The 19895-nt window shown below is 42.5% G+C and overlaps 2 protein-coding genes across 2 annotated transcripts; both read left to right on the plus strand.

Annotated features, from left to right (window-relative positions):
- Window positions 1-7: 7 nt before the first annotated feature.
- On the plus strand, window positions 8-10814 carry LOC138981698 (TM2 domain-containing protein 3-like). The gene is made up of 6 exons (XM_070354722.1): window positions 8-170; window positions 858-1129; window positions 1986-2160; window positions 2519-2594; window positions 3278-7784; window positions 9234-10814. The coding sequence occupies exons 1-5, from the start codon at window positions 104-106 to the stop codon at window positions 3441-3443; spliced, it is 756 nt and encodes a 251-aa protein (XP_070210823.1). The 5' UTR covers window positions 8-103; the 3' UTR covers window positions 3444-7784; window positions 9234-10814.
- Window positions 10815-17444: 6630 nt separating this feature from the next.
- LOC138950363 (growth hormone secretagogue receptor type 1-like) lies at window positions 17445-18719 on the plus strand. Its single transcript, XM_070322133.1, has 2 exons — window positions 17445-18066; window positions 18352-18719. Exons 1-2 carry the CDS (start codon window positions 17445-17447, stop codon window positions 18717-18719), a joined length of 990 nt encoding a protein of 329 aa, XP_070178234.1.
- Window positions 18720-19895: the final 1176 nt, after the last annotated feature.

Genomic DNA, 19895 nt, shown 5'->3' on the forward strand with positions numbered 1-19895 from the left:
TGATTTGAAGACACAATAGTGACCATTGCAAAACTATCGGAAGCAAAAGCCTCCAACTCAGAATGCGTAGATTTCTTGAAGCGTATTCTCTGTCCTACCGAAGATGAAGTGGCTGCTTTTGCTGTCAGCAAGTGTGGTTATTCTTGCTTCTTCGGATGGGGGTGAACACAGTGAGTATATGTGTGTATTGTGACAAGAAAAATAAAATCAAGAGCGAGATTCTTCAAAAGTGTTGAAGAAAACACACGGTCCTTACATTCGGAAGAAATAGTAGTAGTTTGGGACTGGCGTTATCGCCTAGGCCTCGTGGCCCATAAGTTGTCCCATTCTTTGGTGGCGTATAATTGTGTTAAATTTCTTTACTCGTCAAAGAAGCTGTTTCAAAACAACAAAAATCATTAAAAACGTTCTGCAACTCACTGAAAAACTGCTGCTCAGTTTATGACTTCAGTGTCACATATCCTCTCACACCCCTTCTTGTTAAAGTTTCTATGACGTTGAAATCACTTCTTATTCTGTATCCCTCTATCAGTCTATGGCCGTGATAATTAAGTCAACTAAAGATCGATACCTTATACTTAATAGTCTTAATGAGAAACAAAACTGACTTAAACCAAGACATGTATCTCAGTTTCCACTGTTGATGTAAGTAAATTACTGGAACAAACTGAGTTCGCGAATTTCCTTTTCTTGGAATTCATGTACATGTACATTAGAAACTGAAACATCATTGTGACATCTGCTTTTTGACACCTGCACTTTCATTTTGGATGGATTTCTCTGAAGACTGTCTTGCGTCTGTTTGTATAGTTATTGTTTTATGTCATTGACTGATTAAGCATTTTCATGAATTTCAGAAAAGGACCCAACTATGAACAATGACCCGATGCAAAGTGAACATTCAACTGATGACTCTCTCCGTGGCACCAGTAGTGGCATGTTAAACAATTTAAGCAAGGGGGACAACACAGGAGAGGACTGCTACAAGTCAGTGGATGTGTGCCCAGTGGGAGTACCCTGTGAGGATTTGGATGCCGACTGCCTGCAGTGTGACTTAAATGAGAAATGCAATTATGGATCGAATAAGGGCACTGCAAATTGCAAGCCACGTCCACAAGTCAATTGCACTGTGAGTTGCATAATTTTCAATTTTTAAATCCTTGATGATAATGATATTTTTGATACCTTGGACTCAGGGAGGAGAAGCTGTTTGATTTGATTGGAGTTTTGATGCAGACAAATTTGGGGAAGAATTATAGGCTGATTTGTATCTGCTAAGTTCCCAAACCTTTGCTTCATATAAGGGGACAAAAAGAGGTTTGTTCATTAATTGCTTTATAAGTTGCAACCCCTACTTTTTACATAAAAATGAGAAACATTCATGATATAAGCATACATATAGGTTAGGTACTTGCTCTTGCAGTACACTATGATTCATCTTTATTCTCTGTAAATGTGTAATGTGGATTACAAAATAGACATTTGTCTTCAGACTCATTATTATACACACAGCAACAGAATACACACAGTTGAGTAAGCTTTCTTTTTTATGTGTGATAACTTCTTCTTCTGGGTTCATGGGCTGTATCTCCCACGTACACACGTGTTTTTGCATGAGTGGATTTTTACGCGTATGACCGTTTTTACCTTGCCATTTAGGAAGCCATATATGCCGCTTTCGGATGAAGCATGCTGGGTATTTTTTTGTTTCTATAACCCACCAAACTCTGGCATGGATTACAGGATCTTTTTCGTGCCCACTTGGTCTTGTGCTTGCGTGTACACACGAAGGGGAATAAGGCACTAGCAGGTCTGTACATAAGTTGACCTGGGAGATCGGAAAAATCTCCCCTGAACCCACTAGACAGCAGCGGCTGGGATTTCAAATCACGACCTTCCGATTAGGCGGCCGATGTCATCCACTACGCCACTGCGCCCGTCATGTGTGATAACAAAAATAGACATTTACCACATTTATGTTGCAGGGCGATCAAAATTTCACCCGTGAATACCAGTGTCGATACTGTTATCAACTGGAGCGGTGGCAGTATTCTTGCAATGAGTCAACATCATGTTCACTGTTGAAACCACGCAGTTATTACCCTGCCTTACCTTTTTACACGGCTGTGTGCAAGGCTAATGGAGCAGAATATTGCCTTGGTAAGTGTTCAGTTCAGAATTTTGTTCTGAAATGCGATGTGGTGTGTGTGTGTGTGTGTGTGTGTGTGTTTATTTATGATTGTGTGTGTGTGTGCGCGAGTTATTGAAAAAAAAGAAAAAAAGTATGACCGAAAAAATACTACAGAGCCTGCATCAGCCGTGAGGTACGTAAGTGCACTAACTTAAAAGCAGCGTTTTATTCAGTACTACAGATTAGTGCACGGACTCAAAAGTATTTTTATGCATGTCATTATTCACCACTTCTTTGAAAAAATTTTTAACAGGTGTATGTGTGTGTGTGTCATGAAAACTGACCTGTTCTTGAAGCAAATTTAATGCAATGTGATTATGTTTTTAGGTAGGCGGTGTTTCTACAAGCAGCAGCCTTGTAACTGGTCAAGAGGATACAAATGGTCAACAGCACTTATTTTGAGGTAAACAAATCATACTTACTAAGGTTGCAGTAACATCGGATGCGTTCACTTCATTCTGGAAAGTGTCTCTTCCTACATTGATCACTGCCTTTTATGTGGGTTTAATGTTTTTTTATGGCTTTTCACGAAAGAAGCCTACAAATGGAAATTTTGGAATGTTGGCAGTTTCTTTGTTTTTTGATTTTCAAATGGAAAGAAATAATAGAAGAGGAAAAATGCTAACTGCAACCACAATATAAAAATAGAATCAAAATGATGCGGAGAAAGTTAGAAAGACCACAATAAAGAAGAGAAGAAGAAATTAACCACACACCAAAAAAAATAAAAATAACAACAAACAAACATACACTCATAAATGCACACACAAAACCCACAACAAGAACAAATATAAACACACTCACACACACACACACACACACAAAAAAAGGTATAGATGACATTTTTTTTAAACAAGATAAAGAAGACAAAAGGGTACATAAAAATCACATCAGTATATTTATAATCAAAGAAATTATTTGAAATAAGTGTGCTTGTTTGAGAGACACTGTTTGAATGTTTCATGGGTGTCTTGACAGTGACAGTGACTGATTTGTGTTGTGATTTTTGTTGGGGGGTCATACGTTAGTGTCGGACAGTTTCTGCCATTGAACTTCACGCTCATTTGTTTTGCTTTCTCTCTGCAGTATAACACTAGGAGGCTTTGGTGTGGATCGTTTTTACCTGGGACTGTGGAGGGAAGGGATCGGCAAACTGTTCAGTTTTGGAGGACTGGGTGTGTGGACCATTGTGGATGTGATTCTAATAGCTGTTGGTTATGTTGGACCTCAGGACGGCAGTCTCTACATATGACTTTGTCAACATTCCTGCCAGTTTGGTGTCTAATTGCGAGTGCTCAGAGCTGAAGTTCAGGATGAAAAGTCTTCGGTGTATGCTCCCATCTGTCAAAGAAATCAAGACATGAAGAAATCAGTTCCAGTGTGCAGGGGGAAAGTGATCGCTTCATTCTTTTAAAGTTTGATGCACCCACATCCTCTGCTGTTGAACAGAAAGGTGTTGTAAGATCCCACAGAGCTACAGCCATGGATGTGAAACCTTGTACATGTATTATTGTGCACTGGAAGAAATGTTATTTTAATACATGTACTGATGTAGCTAATCCATGTGTGCAATGCTTTGCGAAAGTTTAGAAGGATATATATAATGCCACTGTTAACCTAATCAGAGAATACAGGTACAATTTTCGATTAAAGTCAGACATGGGACTGGTCCGAATTTTATCGGAATTCCGATATTTTCCTTAGCTCACAGACCATTCTTGAGATCGACGCAAATTCGTTGAGAAAAAAAAGGGGGGGGGGGGGGGTATGAACCGTTCAGCTGAAGCTGTCTGCGTCTGAAGTCAGTGCATTCGCACCCCAGCACTCGCGTGAACCCATAGCAGTATCATGGGTCGCGTTTGATTGGCTGTCGATCTCCGACGATTATCGCCTAGGTCTAATTATTCACCGATGGCGGTTTGCGGGTTGTTTTGATTGGCTGCCGATCTCCAAACGCCGAAGGTGAAAAAGGTAGCATCACGGCGTCTGGATTCCGTATTGTTTTGTCGGCTGTGGAAGTTGTTACGATCAGACACGTTCTGGATTTCCGTCGAAGCTCTTGGATGCTCTCAAAGCTGCGACGCAGGTTTTTTCCAGATATTTCCCGGAGGGTGCATCGGCTTTGGCGGCTTCCTCTTTGGTTGCTCCGTCGTCGATGTCGGACTTCCGTTCCGCGAAGGAAGGAGGTTTCCTACTTCTGGTTCGAGAGTCACCTTTGGTGGTGTACCACTCTTTGCAGGTTTTGGCTAGACCATCTCCTCCTGGAAGTGGTATCCCCAGTGTTCCGGTTCTGCTGCTCGTTCATCACGGTTCAGTTCCGGAACACGCTCAGCCTTGCCTGGCTTCGGCTACTCAGGCTTCAACTTTTGTTCCTTCTTGCTTATGAAGTTCACCTTTCCGAAGCCGGGTTGGAACTTGTTGTCGTTCTTTGATCTTCCGCGTACGCCTTTACTGGGGACGCTGGAACTTCTTCCTCTGCTGGCAAAGCAGTTTAGAGGCACTTGGGTGTTGTGTTCCCATACCACACCTTTGTCGCGTCGGAGGAAATTGGACTTCAGCTTTTGGAACTTGCCTCTTTCTCGGAGATGATCATTAGAGCGCTCTCTCACTGAGTCACTGAATCCTTTCACACCTTGTGCGGATCAGGAGGTTGATGACATCTCCACTCTTTTGGTCAGCCCTTGCTAGGGTGAGCTAAGAGCATATGAGGCTGTCCTCCCTTCACTTCGCTCATACAGTCATGTGTCGGAGGGACTTGAGTCTCTCGCATTCTCAGTTCACTGAGCAGACTAAGAGACACTTGAGCTTTGCCCGGGGTAGAGGGATCTCCTTTTGAACATTGGTGTTTAATGCCAGAAGAAAGGAGATCCAGTCGATTAGAGATCAGCAGGTCTCCGACTTCTCTCTACAAGGGTTGAAGCAGAGCTAGCCTTATCAGGAGAAGCCTGCTCAGGCCTCTGGCCAAGCTAAGCCGGCAGCCAATTGGCAGTCTCTGCCTGATTCTCGAGTTTCGAGAAATAGATCAGTGTCGGGCAGGGGCAGCTCTAGCAGCAAGCCTCTCCCCCCAAGGAAGTGCCCCCGATCTCACCCCCCCCCTCCCTCCGCCCTCCACTTTGGTGATGGGGGGGGGGTCTCCTCCCTACACTTTTTCATTTGGATGGTGTCTGTACACGGCCAATGGATTGTGGGAGTGGTGAGGTCGGGCGACTCCCGTTGATCTAATGAGTGCATATTTTCTTATGCATCAGTCCGATATTTACACAGCGATCTAGGTCCATCAGCTCGAGCACCCGCTGAGGTCTCTTCCGGTCGGATCTAGCGCTGGCCTTCGGGTATACTGGCTTCCGTCCTCAGTCAGCGTAACAGTCGTTTCAGCCACGGGCTGCTGCTTCTGTCGCACTTCCGGTTTAACCGGAGAGGTTGTTTCTCTCACAGACGTTTCATAGGGTTTTTGGAACAACGGCTGACCTTAGGGCATCCAGGTTTTTTAGCCTCGGGTGGTGCAACAGCCATTCCACCTGTCGGCGGTGGTGGTTGTTGCTTTCTCTGTTCTTGTGGCTTCGAACTTCGTCAATTCTTTCCTTTATTCTCATCTTATGCAGGAGATGAGATAAGACGATTTCCGTTTGGGTGGGGTTTCTGTCTTCAGGTTACCCCGTTTTCTCACTTTTTGCCACAAGCATCTGGACTATGGTCCTTGTTTGTCTTTCGCCGAGTCTGACTCTGTCTTTCTCTAGCGATCAGACGCGTTCTGGTGTTTCGTCCAAACTTAAGGTGCGCTTGAGTTGGCCTCGGAAGTAACATTCAGATTTTCCTGAGGGGGCATTGTCTTTGGCAATGGATGTTTGAGGAGTCATTCTTTGTGGCTTATCACCTCTCTCAGGTTTTGGCTACTCCTCTCCTTCTGGCAGAGGGTTAGCTAATGTTCCGGTTTCTTTGCTGTGGGCTTATAGCCCAGCATCTTATTTGGCAGCCGAAACTTCCGTTTCTTACGTTTACCTGCGTGCTGTGGGTACTTCGGTACAATGGCTGTCCTACGGGCATCACGGCTCTCAGCCTTAGCCTGTGCAATAGTCTCCTGCCTGTCGTGGTGCGACTATGGCTTTTTCGGTTCCTGTGACTTCGGATTTTGTCTCTTCCTCTCTTCACCCTCATCCTAGCATGAGGTGGAGTCAGGACGACTTCCGTTGGGTTGGGTTTCCTTTTACAGTCACCCTTCTACCACAGGCAACTATGACTACGGCGTTTGCCCGTTGATCTCCGTGTCTGACTCTCAGTCTTTCAGAGGTAGACAGACGCGTTCTGGTTTTTCGGCAAAACTCAGGAAGGCTCTTGATTTGGCCGCGAAGTTAACTTCTGGTTTTTCCCTGAGAACACTTGTCTCGGGAGTCTTATGGCTTGCCGGCTTCACGGTTTTCCGTTTATGCTTACCAGTCTTGTTTTCTGTTTTGGGTTTTTGATCCACATTCAATTACCCACAAGCAGACTGTACTGCAGACACTCTGGCTTTAAGTTTTAGCCAATTTGTTTATGGTCACCAGTCACACCAGGCTTTGACCACTGTGATTCCGCTCTTCCGGTGGCTTACGCACAATCGTAAGTCGCTGCTTCCTCGTACTACCTCTCTCTCTGCGTTCGCATGGACTGGTAGAGGATAACTGGCGACCACCTCTTTTTTTTAGATTTTCTTCGAGTTGGACTCTGGTACCTTGTACTCAGGTGTCTCTCTCTCTCTCATTGGTGGAGATCGGTCACTCTTCTCTTGAGCTGACTTCTATCTCACAGGCCTTTCGGGCTTCACTCCATCCCAAGGTTTGCATACTTTGGCATGATTGTCTTACGGTCTCCTCGAGGGTTCGTCCTTCTCAGCACTGAGTGGACAACCTTACGCACGGATCGTTCCAGGGCATTGGCATTCCCTTCCTTTACTAAGGGGGGGGGGGGGGGGGGGGGCAGCTTGTCTTTCCCTCGACTCTGCTCGGGTTTATTAATCCAAGGCTTGGGTCTCTTCCCGGGCCGTTTTACGGTTCAGGAGATTGGAAGAAGTGCTGGGCACAGCTTACTGGCTCTCTGAAGTTGTCTTTCGCAACTTTTGCCTGAGAGACATCGCGGCTGTCAATCAGGATGGTTCTCGGTTCCTTTCCTGTCTTGTTGGCAGTGGTCCAGTTCCTGGCAAGGGTTTTAGAGTGAGTTAGATTTTTCTTTCCCACTGGGCCCTTCCTGACTTGTTGGCAGCGGGCCAGTTTCTGGCAGGGATTTTTAGAGTGAGTTAGATTTTTCTTTCCCACCGCCTTGTTGAAGCTATCTGCTGTGAAAAGCTTGCCTAAATAAAAGCAAGAGTATTCAAAAATGTTATAAGTAAATTTTCATTTGATTAATATACTTACCCGAATCACATAGTGAATTCCCTCCCGCCAACCCCGCTTATGGTTTTTTTAGTTTTCTTTAAAGCCGTATGATATTGACCACGTGTTGAGTAGCGGTAGTGACGTAGGACACACCAATGGGAGGTAACTCCCTGGGTGTGGGGTCATTACCATGGCTACGTTTACACTTTTTGTGGTGGGGTTGCTTCCCTTTAAAATTGTTTAAGGTAGTTCACTGGACCCGTTAAATATAAATTGGTTTCTCCCAAAAGTTGGTTATTTTTAAAGTTCGATCTGTCTGCTATGCATTCAGCATAAAAAAAATATAGGGTAGTGGGTTCGTTTCGGAGCTATGAGTCTCGGAAGACAGTGCCCGTTTTGAATTTTTGACCGAAAAATCGAAAAATGGGTATGTTTTGAAAACGGCCAATTACACAAACATCTGCATAGGAATAGTCATTTAAAAAATATCACCAAAAGCAGCAATGGGCAGGTAACGAAGTGCACTGGTAAACAAAAATGTTGCGCATACTCAAACTTTGTGACGTCACGTCTTTTGCCAGAGTTTATTTTAAATTTGTTCCTCATGTTGAGGTATTTTATTGCTGGTAGCCTGGAAATAAATTACGATTTGATGAGATGGGTTGTAAACGCAAGAGCGATCAAAACGGCATTAAAAAAACCCAAAAAAACGACAGGTTGGTGGTGTTTTTAGGGGGGGTTCACTCCCTTGATTAACCCCACCCTTTGCACTATTACTGTCCAGTGTGCCTCAGAAAAATATGTGTCACGATAATGTAAAGGGCTGTTGTCCGATCATTTGTCTCAGATATATGAGCCAACTAAATTATGTTTTTAAAAACCACTGTTACATATGACCTCTGTTGAAAGTCAAAGGTCACCGCAACTTTGAAAGGCCACAAGTCCGATTCAAATGTAATAAAAACGCCAATCAAAAGGTGGAGGTCACTTGTTTGATACAAGTGTAATAATAAAAATTAATAATCAAGGCTTGGTTTATAATTTTGCTTAATAGTGCGTACTGTTATTTGTTACGGTTTGAAGGCTGGGACTTTTTGAGGGTGGAATTAAAGCAATTTTTCGCCTTATGGGCCCCTTATGCCTCGAAGGACTTCAATTATTGTATTATCTGCTGCCAGCGTACAGTAGAAAGAGGGCTGCATACACAAGACACTTGTTCTTAATACTACTGGCTGTTATTCTAGTTCAAACACCGGTTTTAACATGTGGTATTCTGATGCAATCACGCTGTGAGCATCACGGGTTGGGAGACACTCTCTTACCTGCTACCGGAGCTTCAATGTTAGCTTTGGTGATTATTACGAAGTCACTGGCAAAGAGAACGGCTTTGTACCGATTTCATTAGATGCCCACGTGTTTTTGACCTCGTGGTTGGGAGGCGTGTCGCATTGTTTTTATTTCTGGCGGTGTCGTCATTTTCTGACGTCATTCACTTACGCTGCCTGAAAAATGTGACGTTTGTTCTATTCACGTCATTCGAATGTTCGACGTGTTCTTCTTCTTCTTCTTCTTCTGCGTTCCCTGTTCGATGTGTTCGAATTCCCAGCCTGCCAGGAAAAAATGGCGACACAACTCAGTGGCTTCCCTTTGTGTATGAAGAGTAATGTCCCTGTCTCCATTTGACCTGCCTTAAGACGGGTAGCCTTTTCAGACCTTAGCATCCTAGACTGCGTCAATGCTATATGTGATTCGGGTAAGTATATTAATCAAATGAAAATGTACTTATAAAATTTTCGAATTCTCTTGCTTTTATTGAGGCAAGCTTTTCACACATGCGCCTTGTGTTTCAGACACTCCCCTCGCTAGTGACTAGCCTATAATGTCACTTGAGAAAGTTTGACTCAATAAAACACTCTTTCACTCTTTCACAACCCATACAAACCTGACAGAGGTGTTTTTTTTCCGAACATCATCTTTTGACATCAGGTTGGAGAGTAATAATTACAACTTACAAAGAAGAAAGTTAATGACATCATGTATTACCCCCTGCGGGTTAGGGGGAAGAATTTACCCGATGCTCCCCAGCATGTTGTAAGAGGCGACTAACGGATTCTGTTTCTCCTTTTACCCTTGTTAAGTGTTTCTGGTATAGAATATAGTCAATTTTTGTAAAGATTTTAGTCAAGCAGTATGTAAGAAATGTTAAGTCCTTTGTACTGGAAACTTGCATTCTTCCAGCAAGGTAATATATTGTACTACGTTGCAAGCCCCTGGAGCAAATTTTTGATTAGTGCTTTTGTGAACAAGAACCAATTGACAAGTGGCTCTATCCCATTTCCCCCCCTTTCCCCGTCGCGATATAACCTTCGTGGTTGAAAACGACGTTAAACACCAAATAAAGAAAGAAAAAGAAAGACATCATGTATTGAAGCTGTGTTCAGGTCTTTGACTTTTAATAAGACAATTTTTATGATTAAAGCTGGTCATTTGTGAGAGATAATCATAAAACTTTAGCAACTGACTACAAATGTGGTAAGCACAGACAGTGCTTTCCTTTTTATTTGGAGGAATGAGAGTTGGTGGGGAAGAAATGTGGTGAACTGTTCCTCTGGTTCTCAGGTGCTTAGGAGAAATACATTGCATGTTTGTGTATGTGCGTGAGGATGTGTGTACATAATATTTATGTGTGTGTGTGTGTGTGTGTGTGTGTGTGTACAGTTGTCTTTACTGTACATGTATATATATATAGTAAATATTCATGTTGGTTTGTTTCTCTTTGATGCTTGCTTTCACAGTTTCAGTAAGTCCAACGTTTCATTGTCAATACGTTCTGAGATTGTATTTAGGTCATTTGATATGTATGTATACGTGTGTGTGAGTGTGTATGTACACTTGTGTATATTGGTTGATTGCTTTTTTTTTCTAGGAATATTACTTCTAATCGAAATCATCATTCTCTCATGTAATACTAAATTATACTATGCTATTCAAACTCTAAATCGACAAAATGTGTGTTGGCTGTTTTGCGTTATGTAATGTTTAGCAGTGTCGTTATTGCTAGTTAAAGATCAGAATGTGCGTGTCTGTCCGTGTGGGTGAAGTCATTTTACATGAGGAGTAGCTGTGTATGGCAATGTTTTGCACTGTGCATACATTAACATAGTGTTGTATAAGAGTTGAGACTGATACTGTGATCATGCACTTCTCCTGGAACATTTCATGAACATCTTTATAATCATGATATTCTTTTTGAGTAAAATTTGCAATAAGAGAAATAGTTTTCTTTGAGTTGGATGTGTATGTTTGCATCTGCAATTGAAAACCACCTTGGCATTGATGATTGACTACACACACACACATACACATACACACACACACAGTGGGTACACATTATAGGTTAACACATGTCACCACAAATCAATATCAGTGAATCTTATGATTTTAGGTGTATGTACTAGATAATCCCAGTAAATTCGGTCGGGGAAAAATAATACATAACAATAATGAGAAAGTGTTCTTATATAGCACTATTCACGACTAACCAGCAGTCTCGTGGTGTTTTTCAAAATGCATTGTACATTAAAAAGCTTTGAAAGGCACAAACTCGCATTGTTTGATGGCTTCCAAACATAACTCTGGCCTGGTTGACCCTCCTCAAGTTTCAAGGTTGCAACTGGTTGGGCCACCTTAAAATTCGGGTAAACAATTTAAAAATAATCTTTTTTTTTCTTTTTTTTTAAGTTAGAAAGTTTCAACTTTGCACGCTTCAACGATTTGATGACCTCTGCTCACGATGATGGTCTCAGTGGATGATCATCATCTGGTCTGGTGATTTTCGCAGGGCCGGACCCAGGGGGGGGGTTCCAGGGGTTCCGGAACCCCCCCCCCCCCCCCCCCTGGAAAAAGCATGTACCTTGCTTTGAGTGTGTGTGTTTTTTTTAAAAATAAATTTTGTGTGTGTCTCTAACAAATTTTATTCAATGTGAAATCCGATGAGAAAAAGGTACCCCCCCCCCCCCCCCCACAATGCTGCTCTTAACCCTCAAAACAAGGCCCAGAATGCACCAGATTGCACAGATTTTAACCGTTTTTCAAAAATGTTCCGGGGGAGCATGCCCCCAGACCCCCCTAGTTCGCGCGCCTGCTTTGCAGGCGCACGCTTGTGGCTTCGCCACTTCGCTGATTTGCCCCCCCAAAAAAGGAGGAACCCCCCCCCCTTACAACTCATTTGGTCCGGCCCTGTTTCGGTAAATATTTCAAGGTCACAGTGGTGTTGAGTTTTGGGTGAAAACGTAATGGATCCATCCGTCCGTTTTACACATGACTCCACTCCAACCGTAACTCTGCCAGCGACTTGGCCCATCGCGGGAGCACAGAGAAGAGGATCAGTAGGAAGACAGTTGGAGCAGCAAAGTACAGTAGTAAGCAAAGGGCCTTTAAGTGACGCCGGAGACGGTAGATGCCAATCAAGAACACCAATCATCCCAAAGAGAAGCATCACTCAGCACTAGTAGGGGAAGGGCTCCTAATATGGGCCGGCTCCTAATATGGACCACCTCCTGTTCTGACAAACTAACGGCGCTAGAGCGCTAAAAAAAAGTGTTATTCGCTGTATTCACCCTCTCTGGATAACTTGCACATGTCAAAACAGTTGCAGAAACACAAATCTCAAAACCGTTAAGCTTTTTCTTTTTTTTTCACTTTTGGCAGCGTTCACTCTAAATTTGCTGCCAAAAACGGACTCGTTTCTGTCCACAGCCAAAGCTTTTATCACACAAAAATTGCTATATATGACAGCTTAGACCGTATTTGTTACATTTTAGCAGCTTTGACCCCAAGTTTCTACTGCAAACAGAAAATAATAGCAAAATCTCAAAGTATGTGCGAGTCCCCTAATATGGACCACCTTCAACAAATCGAAGAAAAAACAAGTCGCGTAAGGCGAAAATACAACATTTAGTCAAGTAGCTGTCGAACTCACAGAATGAAACGGAACGCAATGCAATTTTTCAGCAAGACCGTATACTCGTAGCATCGTCAGTCCACCGCTCATGGCAAAGGCAGTGAAATTGACAAGAAGAGCGGTTTAGTAGTTGTGCTGAGAAGGTTAGCACGCTTTTCTGTACCTCTCTTCGTTTTAACTTCCTGAGCGTGTTTTTTATCGAAACATATCATATCTATATGTTTTTGGAATCAGGAACCGACAAGGAATAAGATGAAAGTGTTTTTAAATTGATTTCAACAATTTAATTTTGATAATAATTTTTATATTTTTAATTTTCAGAGCTTGTTTTTAATCTAAATATAACATATTTATATGTTTTTGGAATCAAAAAATGATGGAGAATAAGATGATCGTAAATTTGAATCGTTTTATAAAAAAAATATTTTTTTTACAATTTTTCGATTTTTAATGACCAAAGTCATTAATTAATTTTTAAGCCACCAAGCTGAAATGCAATACCGAAGTCCGGGCTTCGTCGAAGACTACTTGACGAAAATTTCAACCAATTTGGTTGAAAAATGAGAGCGTGACAGTGCCGCCTCAACTTTCACGAAAAACCGGATATGACGTCATCAAAGACATTTATCAAAAAAACGAAAAAAACGTTCGGGGATATCAATCCCAGGAACTCTCATGGAAAATTTCATAAAGATCGGTCCAGTAGTTTGGTCTGAATCGCTCTACACACACGCACGCACGCACGCACGCACACACACACATACACCACGACCCTCGTTTCGATTCCCCCTCTATGTTAAAACATTTAGTCAAAACTTGACTAAATGTAAAAAGCTAAAAGCTATTTTCATTAATAAGCTTGCTGGAAATAACCTATAACTAGCCCTCGAGATTTAAAAAAAAATAACAAAAAGTCTTCTTTTCGTGGAAGTTGATAATTTCACTTATTTTCATTCTATTTTTGATAAGCTTCTTTAATTTCCTGGTGTGCTTCAAATAATGCTCTCATCAACCCGAAACAGCTAAATCTAAAGCATATTTTAATTAATCTGACTTGTACAATATGTTGTACATGTTATTTTGAAGTATAGGGAGCTTTTTACAGTGATTCGTGAAGACCGCTTCACTGGTCCATATTAGGCACCCAGGCTCCTAATATGGACCATTTGTGATTTTTTTTCTGTATTTAATTTTTGCTGAATGTCTATCAAAGCTATTTCACTCTAATTAGGCCTAACCGTCAACCTAAGAGAGAAGGGCTACCAAACACAAAATTAAACTTCTTCAGAAGAAAACAAGCTAGTTATTAGCATGAAACAAAAAGTGGTCCATATTAGGAGCCCTTCCCCTATAAGGCCTACATGACATGCCTTGGCTGTTCTTCCAATCAAGTATCAAGACGGTTGCTTGAAAAAAAATAACCAAGCTGAAAACTGCATCTTTACTCACTGAACTGAACTCAATCAATCAATCAATCAATGAGTCTTATATCGCGCATATTCCGTGGGTACAGTTCTAGGCGCTCTGCAGTGATGCCGTGTGAGATGAAATTTTATACGGCCAGTAGATTGCAGCCATTTCGGCGCATATTTACCTTTCGCGGCCTATTATTCCAAGTCACACGGGTATAGGTAGACAATTATTAACTGTGCCTTAGCAATTTTGCCAGGAAAGACCCTTTTGTCAATCGTGGGATCTTTAACGTGCACACCCAATGTAGTGTACACGGGGGGAGGTTCGGACACTGAACTGTCCGAGCATGGATCTGCATGGTTTTTTGTTTTATTAGTTGCCCTATTGTTGGAATCGCTGATCTTTACTTTGTAGTCTACGCCTGGTGCCATGAAACCATTGAAAAATCCAAGAACAAGATCAGTAACATTGAAAATGTACTCACCAGAAACATAGACAATTAAAAAAAACAGTTATTTTTTTTATTGTCCATGTTCCTAGTGAGTAGGCTACATTTGTTATCTTGTTCTTGTTCTTCTCACCTCTTCAGTGTTCCTATTCATTGAGACATTGATTCTCTCAAGACTGATGACGCCGTCTTGTAAACTATGCACAAAATCGGTTTGTGCTACCATGTGTCTCAGAGTCAAAGGCGACGTCGCCATCGAAGTAAGCACACCAAAAAGGAAGAATTTCCAGCCGCCCACGTGATTTTTGTTTCAATATTCCTGGAAACAGAAAAATAAAACGCGGGTCAAAAATTTCCTTCATGAGGTAGTTTCGGCCAGCCCCGCCTGACCACGACCGTGACTCATGCCAAGTGACGTCAATTTCGTGGTGTCTGCCCACCTTCGACGACCAGAATCGCGAATATGTCTTCTGAAGCAAAAACTTCTAACAATTGAAACATCAGCGGACTTATCTCCCCACATCCACCCAGTGAGTCATCATGCAACGACAATTCATGAGTGAACAACAGTTCTTCCTGTGACATTTTTTCCCGAACGAGTTTTCTTCCCCGCACGGTCCCGTTTCGCGGCGCATCTTCGGAAGACTTTTCCTTCTACATACCATAATTAGGAACAATGACAGTTTTAATGAAATATGTATAGGCCCTATATCTTCTGCTATTCCTGAGGGCCTACTCGTTGTGATGGCGGTATTGCGATGTGTCCTGAACTGACTTGAATGTCGGCTGGAAGGCCGTAGATGTGAATGTTTCTGAATATTGGGGAAGGTAGTGTGGGGTTTGATCTTTTCATTTTCTTAGCCAACGCCGCTCCGCAGACATTTACACTCTTTTGATTGCGAGAACGTCGTTCAAAACATCGTCGCACCCTTACAGATAAATGTCTTGGTCGTCGCAAAATCGTTCAGCAAAGAAATGCCGTTGAAAGAAAGACTATGATCATGGAATGAGAGTAGGGGAAGGGCCCCTAATATGGACCACTTTTTGTTTATTGCTGATAACTAGCTTGTTTTCTTGCGAAGAAGTTTCATTTTGTGGTTGGTAGTCCTTCTCTACCTATTTGTTATATTTTTTTGAAATCTCGAGGGCTAGTTATAGGTTATTTTCAGCAAGCTTCTTAATGAATTAATCAAAATTGCCTTTAGTTTTTATTTTCTTCGATTTGTTGAAGGTGGTCCATATGAGGGGACTCACACATACTTTGAGGTTTTGCTATTACTTTTTGTTTGCAGAAGACACTCGGGGTACACACTGTTAAAATGTAACAAGTACTGTCTTAGCTGTCATATATAGCCATTTTTGTGTTATGAAAGTTTTGCTGTGGACAGAAACGAGTCCGTTTTAGGCGGCAAATTTAGAGTGAACGCTGTCAAAAGTGAAAAAAAGCGAAAAAGCCTAACGGTTTTGAGGTTTGTGTTTCTGCAACTGTTTTGACATGTGCAACTTATCCAGAGAGGGTGAATAAAGCGAATGAAATTGTTTTGAGCGCTCTAGCGCCGTTAGTTTGTCAGAACAGGAGGTGGTCCATATTAGGAGCCGGTCCATATTAGGAGCCTTTCCCCTAATTCATCCAATACAACAACAACTCTGTCTCATTCTCGCTTTAGGTGCGCCTGCGCTTCCTGATTATCATGATTTTAATAATGGAGGTCTAAACTGCAAAGGATGTGCATGTGTGTCGGACGTGAATGTTGCCACCAGACGTGGGAGTTTGGACATGCCTAGCGCTCTGGATACTGAGTTGGGCGCTCCACTTCATCTTAGGCATTGAGGTTTTACTGTTGGCTTGACTTCCTAGAGTTCCGTTGAATAAATCAGGACAATATCATGCAAACAGATTGATATATTGGACATAATCTTGTAGGGGAAGGGCTCCTAATATGGACCGGCTCCTAATATGGACCACCTCTTGATCTGACAAACTAACAGCGCTAGAGCGCTAAAAACAATTTCATTCGCTGTATTCACCCTCTCTGGATAAGTTGTACATGTCAAAACAGTTGCAGAAACACAAACCTCAAAACCGTTAGGCTTTTTCGCTTTTTTTCACTTTTGGCAGCGTTCACTCTAAATTTGCCGCCAAAAACGGACTCGTTTCTGTCCACAGCCAAAGCTTTTATCACACAAAAATTGCTATGACAGCTAAGACCGTATTTGTTACATTTTAGCAGTTTTGACCCTGAGTTTCTACTGCAAACAAAAAATAATAGCAAAATCTCAAAGTATGTGTGAGTCCCCTAATATGGACCACCTTCAACAAATCGAAGAAAATAAAAGCTAAAGGCTATTTTCATTAATTCATTAAGAAGCTTGCTGAAAATAACCTATAACTAGCCCTCGAGCTTTCAAAAAAATATATCAAATTGTCTTCTTTTTGTGGAAGTTGATAATTTCACTTATTTTCACTCTGTTTTTGATATGCTTCTTTAGGTTCCTGGTGTGCTTCAAATAATGCTCTCATCAACCCGAAACAGATAAATCTAAAGCATATTTGAATTAGTCTGACATGCACAATAAGTTGTATCATGTTATTTTGAAGTATAGAGGGCTTTTGACAGTCATTCGTGAAGACCGCTTCACTGGTCCATATTAGGAGCCTGGGCGCCTAATATGGACCATTTGTGATTTTTTCTGTATTTAATTTTTGCTGTATGTCTATCAAAGCTATTTCACTCTAATTAGGCCTAACGGTTCACTTAAGAGAGAAGGGCTACCAAACACAAAATGAAACTTCTTCGGAAGAAAACAAGCTAGTTATTAGCATGAAACAAAAAGTGGTCCATATTAGGAGCCCTTCCCCTAACAACTGACTCAAAACTGACGTGACGACGATCGTGTCATGCGAAATAAATCGACAGAGCAACAGCTTTGGTGATTTGTTTTGTCTTCAAGTTCAAAGTCTGGAAAAAGAACATATTATTAAGATGTGAGTACCAGTCACCCAGTTATGTGGATCGTGTTAGTACCAAGTGGACCTGGTGCTACTGGCAACATTCAGTCACTAATCGTCATCTAGGAAAAATGACGTCTGATGTGAGTCCCGAGGAACTCATTCTGTGGCTCGTGTGCCCAGTTGTGTTTCTGTTCGGGATGGTTGGCAACGTCATAACGCTGGTCGTTATGTACCGTCTGCGACATCACTTCCTGACCTTCGCTTACTACTTTGCTGCACTGTCTCTGTCAGATTCCATGCTTCTCGTCTTCTCAATGCTCCCGAGATGGGCCGAGTCGCTGACTAAGCTGAGGTTCGAAGTGAAGGACCACCTGATGTGCAAAATCGACGCAGTGGTTCATTACGCGGCTTTCATCGCTTCTTCTTGGTTCTTGGCGGGCCTGGCAGCTCACAGGGCAGCCGTGGTGTTGTGGCCCTACAGCGTGGGCAGTCCCTACGCACAGCCAGTAGCTAAGCTGCTCATAAGTATGGTCGCTGCCTCCTCAGGCTTGATGGCGTTTTTCATGCTTTCCAGAGACGACATGAACTTCGAAGATTGCTACTTTGGCAGTGCCATTAAGCTGAGGCATAAAGGGCCCGAGGTCTGGTTCTGGGTCGATTCTGCGCTCATCTTTTTCCTTCCGTGTATTGTCATCGTAGGTGCAAATGTAGTGATTATGCTGCACCTGATAGCTTCAGACGATCAAGTTTGTAAGAAGAACGCGCACAAAAAGCTCTCTGTTGTAAAATCTCCTCAAGGCCAAATAGTGCCGCTTCGCCGAAGAGTGGCCATTGAAGACACGGAAGAGCCTGATGCTGCTTACTTAAAAAGACATCGCAAGTCGTTCAGGAAAATGTCAATCACTTGTTCGATAATTTGGGTATCCGCTGTGTTTTGTGTTCTGCTCGGGCCAGGCTTTATTATAGAAGCTCTCGTAAGTTCAGACCTGATTCCTGAACATAGCCTTACACCTGTTGTTTGTGTTGTGTTGGAAGTGATGGAGTACACTAACGCTGCCGTCAACTTCTACCTCTACTGTTTGACTGGAGAACGTTTTCGTAAAGAGACCAAAAACATCAGGTATATACACATGAGACGCCGCTCATCAGAACCAGAGGAGGAGGAATCGGGCGGACAAACACCAGTTCTGGTTCTTTCGGTGGTGAGGGTGGATTCATCATGCTCCAGGAGTTCCATCCTGAAGAGGACACGGTCCACCTCCAGCGTCAGGAAGACGGTATCCTTTCAGGACGAGAAGACTGCTTTCCTCGAGGACACGGACGCCCAAACACTGACATTTCCGCTTCAGCCACACCACGGCAAAATCTCCGAAACGAAAACAGAGGACTCGATCGCCAGTTGACAATTTAGCCGAGCCGAACCCTGTTGGTCTAATCATAACCACCTCTGCCACAGTTCCGCCAGAGCTTGTGGGTTTCGAGGAAGATTTTCCACTGGTAGGACACCGAACGCAGAGCGAGACAATTATTCAAAGGCAGGGCGAACAGGGTCGCGACAGGACGGCGAACTTTAAGTCAGATGTTTCTTAGGGGTAGAGCACACCGACTCATTTTACACTCACCAATTTTAGTTCAGGGAGCGGACGATGCCTGCTATCACACGTGCAACACAGCAATCTTAGGCGCTGTGCAGATAAGACTTATGATCTTGAGAAAGGCCACTGACTTGCATGTTCATTTGCAGTCTCAACATTTTGTAGATATGCGTCTTTACGCAATGTCCGTCTTCTATTTTAGATGTTAACGTAAAACCAAAGAGACACAGAGAACTTTCGTAAAACATAGTTTTCTTCTACAATTAAGAAGGTTGATAAAGTACAGCTCTCTGCTTAACGTGACAGCGCTATTAGTTTGATAGCTGGGGTGTGGGGGTGGGTTGTTGTTTTTTTCGCCGTCAAGGTACTTCCGACTCTTCCGTGGAAGTGTTCACAGTGGTTGATGTGCTACGGTTGCCTATAAAATTCATTACTGAAAACATAGACCTTTCTCTGCTTAGTATTATATTTTGAAGCATAGTTTTATTGCAGTGGTGCCCAAGATACGGACATGCCTTTCTAGAGAAATCAGCACCCAACATCTTGGGGAGAAAAAAACCCCACCTACAGTAATTGAAGACAGCATGTGCAGCATGCTTATGACATCAGCGATCCTTAATACACCAGCCAAACTCTTCGTTTTCCTGAAATCAGCTAACTTGTTGATCGTGCAGACTTTTGTACAGATCACAAGAGATACGGTATAGTTATGTGTTTCTTTGCGTTATCCTTGATTTTATTGCATAAAGTTTCGTTTCTCTGTTTCGAAAAAAACATTCTTTTTTTTTCCTTGACACCATGTAGCAAATTAAATTTCTAAAAAGCTTGTTATTGTGGTCATATAACTTAAATAATTATGGAATGGTGTGCAGGGGCGGATCAGTTCATTTTATGGGGGGGGTTTCCAAAAGTATATTGTGAAGATATGGGTGTGAAGGCGCGAAGCGCCGAGCCGACGGCGCGAAGCGCCTAGCTTGCTAGGGG

The sequence above is a fragment of the Littorina saxatilis genome, linkage group LG1, assembly GCF_037325665.1.
Source record: "Littorina saxatilis isolate snail1 linkage group LG1, US_GU_Lsax_2.0, whole genome shotgun sequence".
NCBI lineage: Eukaryota > Metazoa > Mollusca > Gastropoda > Littorinimorpha > Littorinidae > Littorina > Littorina saxatilis.

Coding starts and splice junctions, on each gene's coding strand:
- LOC138981698 (XM_070354722.1), top strand. CDS start 104: ATGAAGTGGCTGCTTTTGCTGTCAGCAAGTGTGGTTATTCTTGCTTCT. Junction 1,130..1,985: donor GTCCACAAGTCAATTGCACT/GTGAGTTGCATA, acceptor TTTATGTTGCAG/GGCGATCAAAATTTCACCCG. Junction 2,161..2,518: donor TGGAGCAGAATATTGCCTTG/GTAAGTGTTCAG, acceptor TTATGTTTTTAG/GTAGGCGGTGTTTCTACAAG.
- LOC138950363 (XM_070322133.1), top strand. CDS start 17,445: ATGACGTCTGATGTGAGTCCCGAGGAACTCATTCTGTGGCTCGTGTGC. Junction 18,067..18,351: donor AGCTTCAGACGATCAAGTTT/GTAAGAAGAACG, acceptor TTGTGTTGGAAG/TGATGGAGTACACTAACGCT.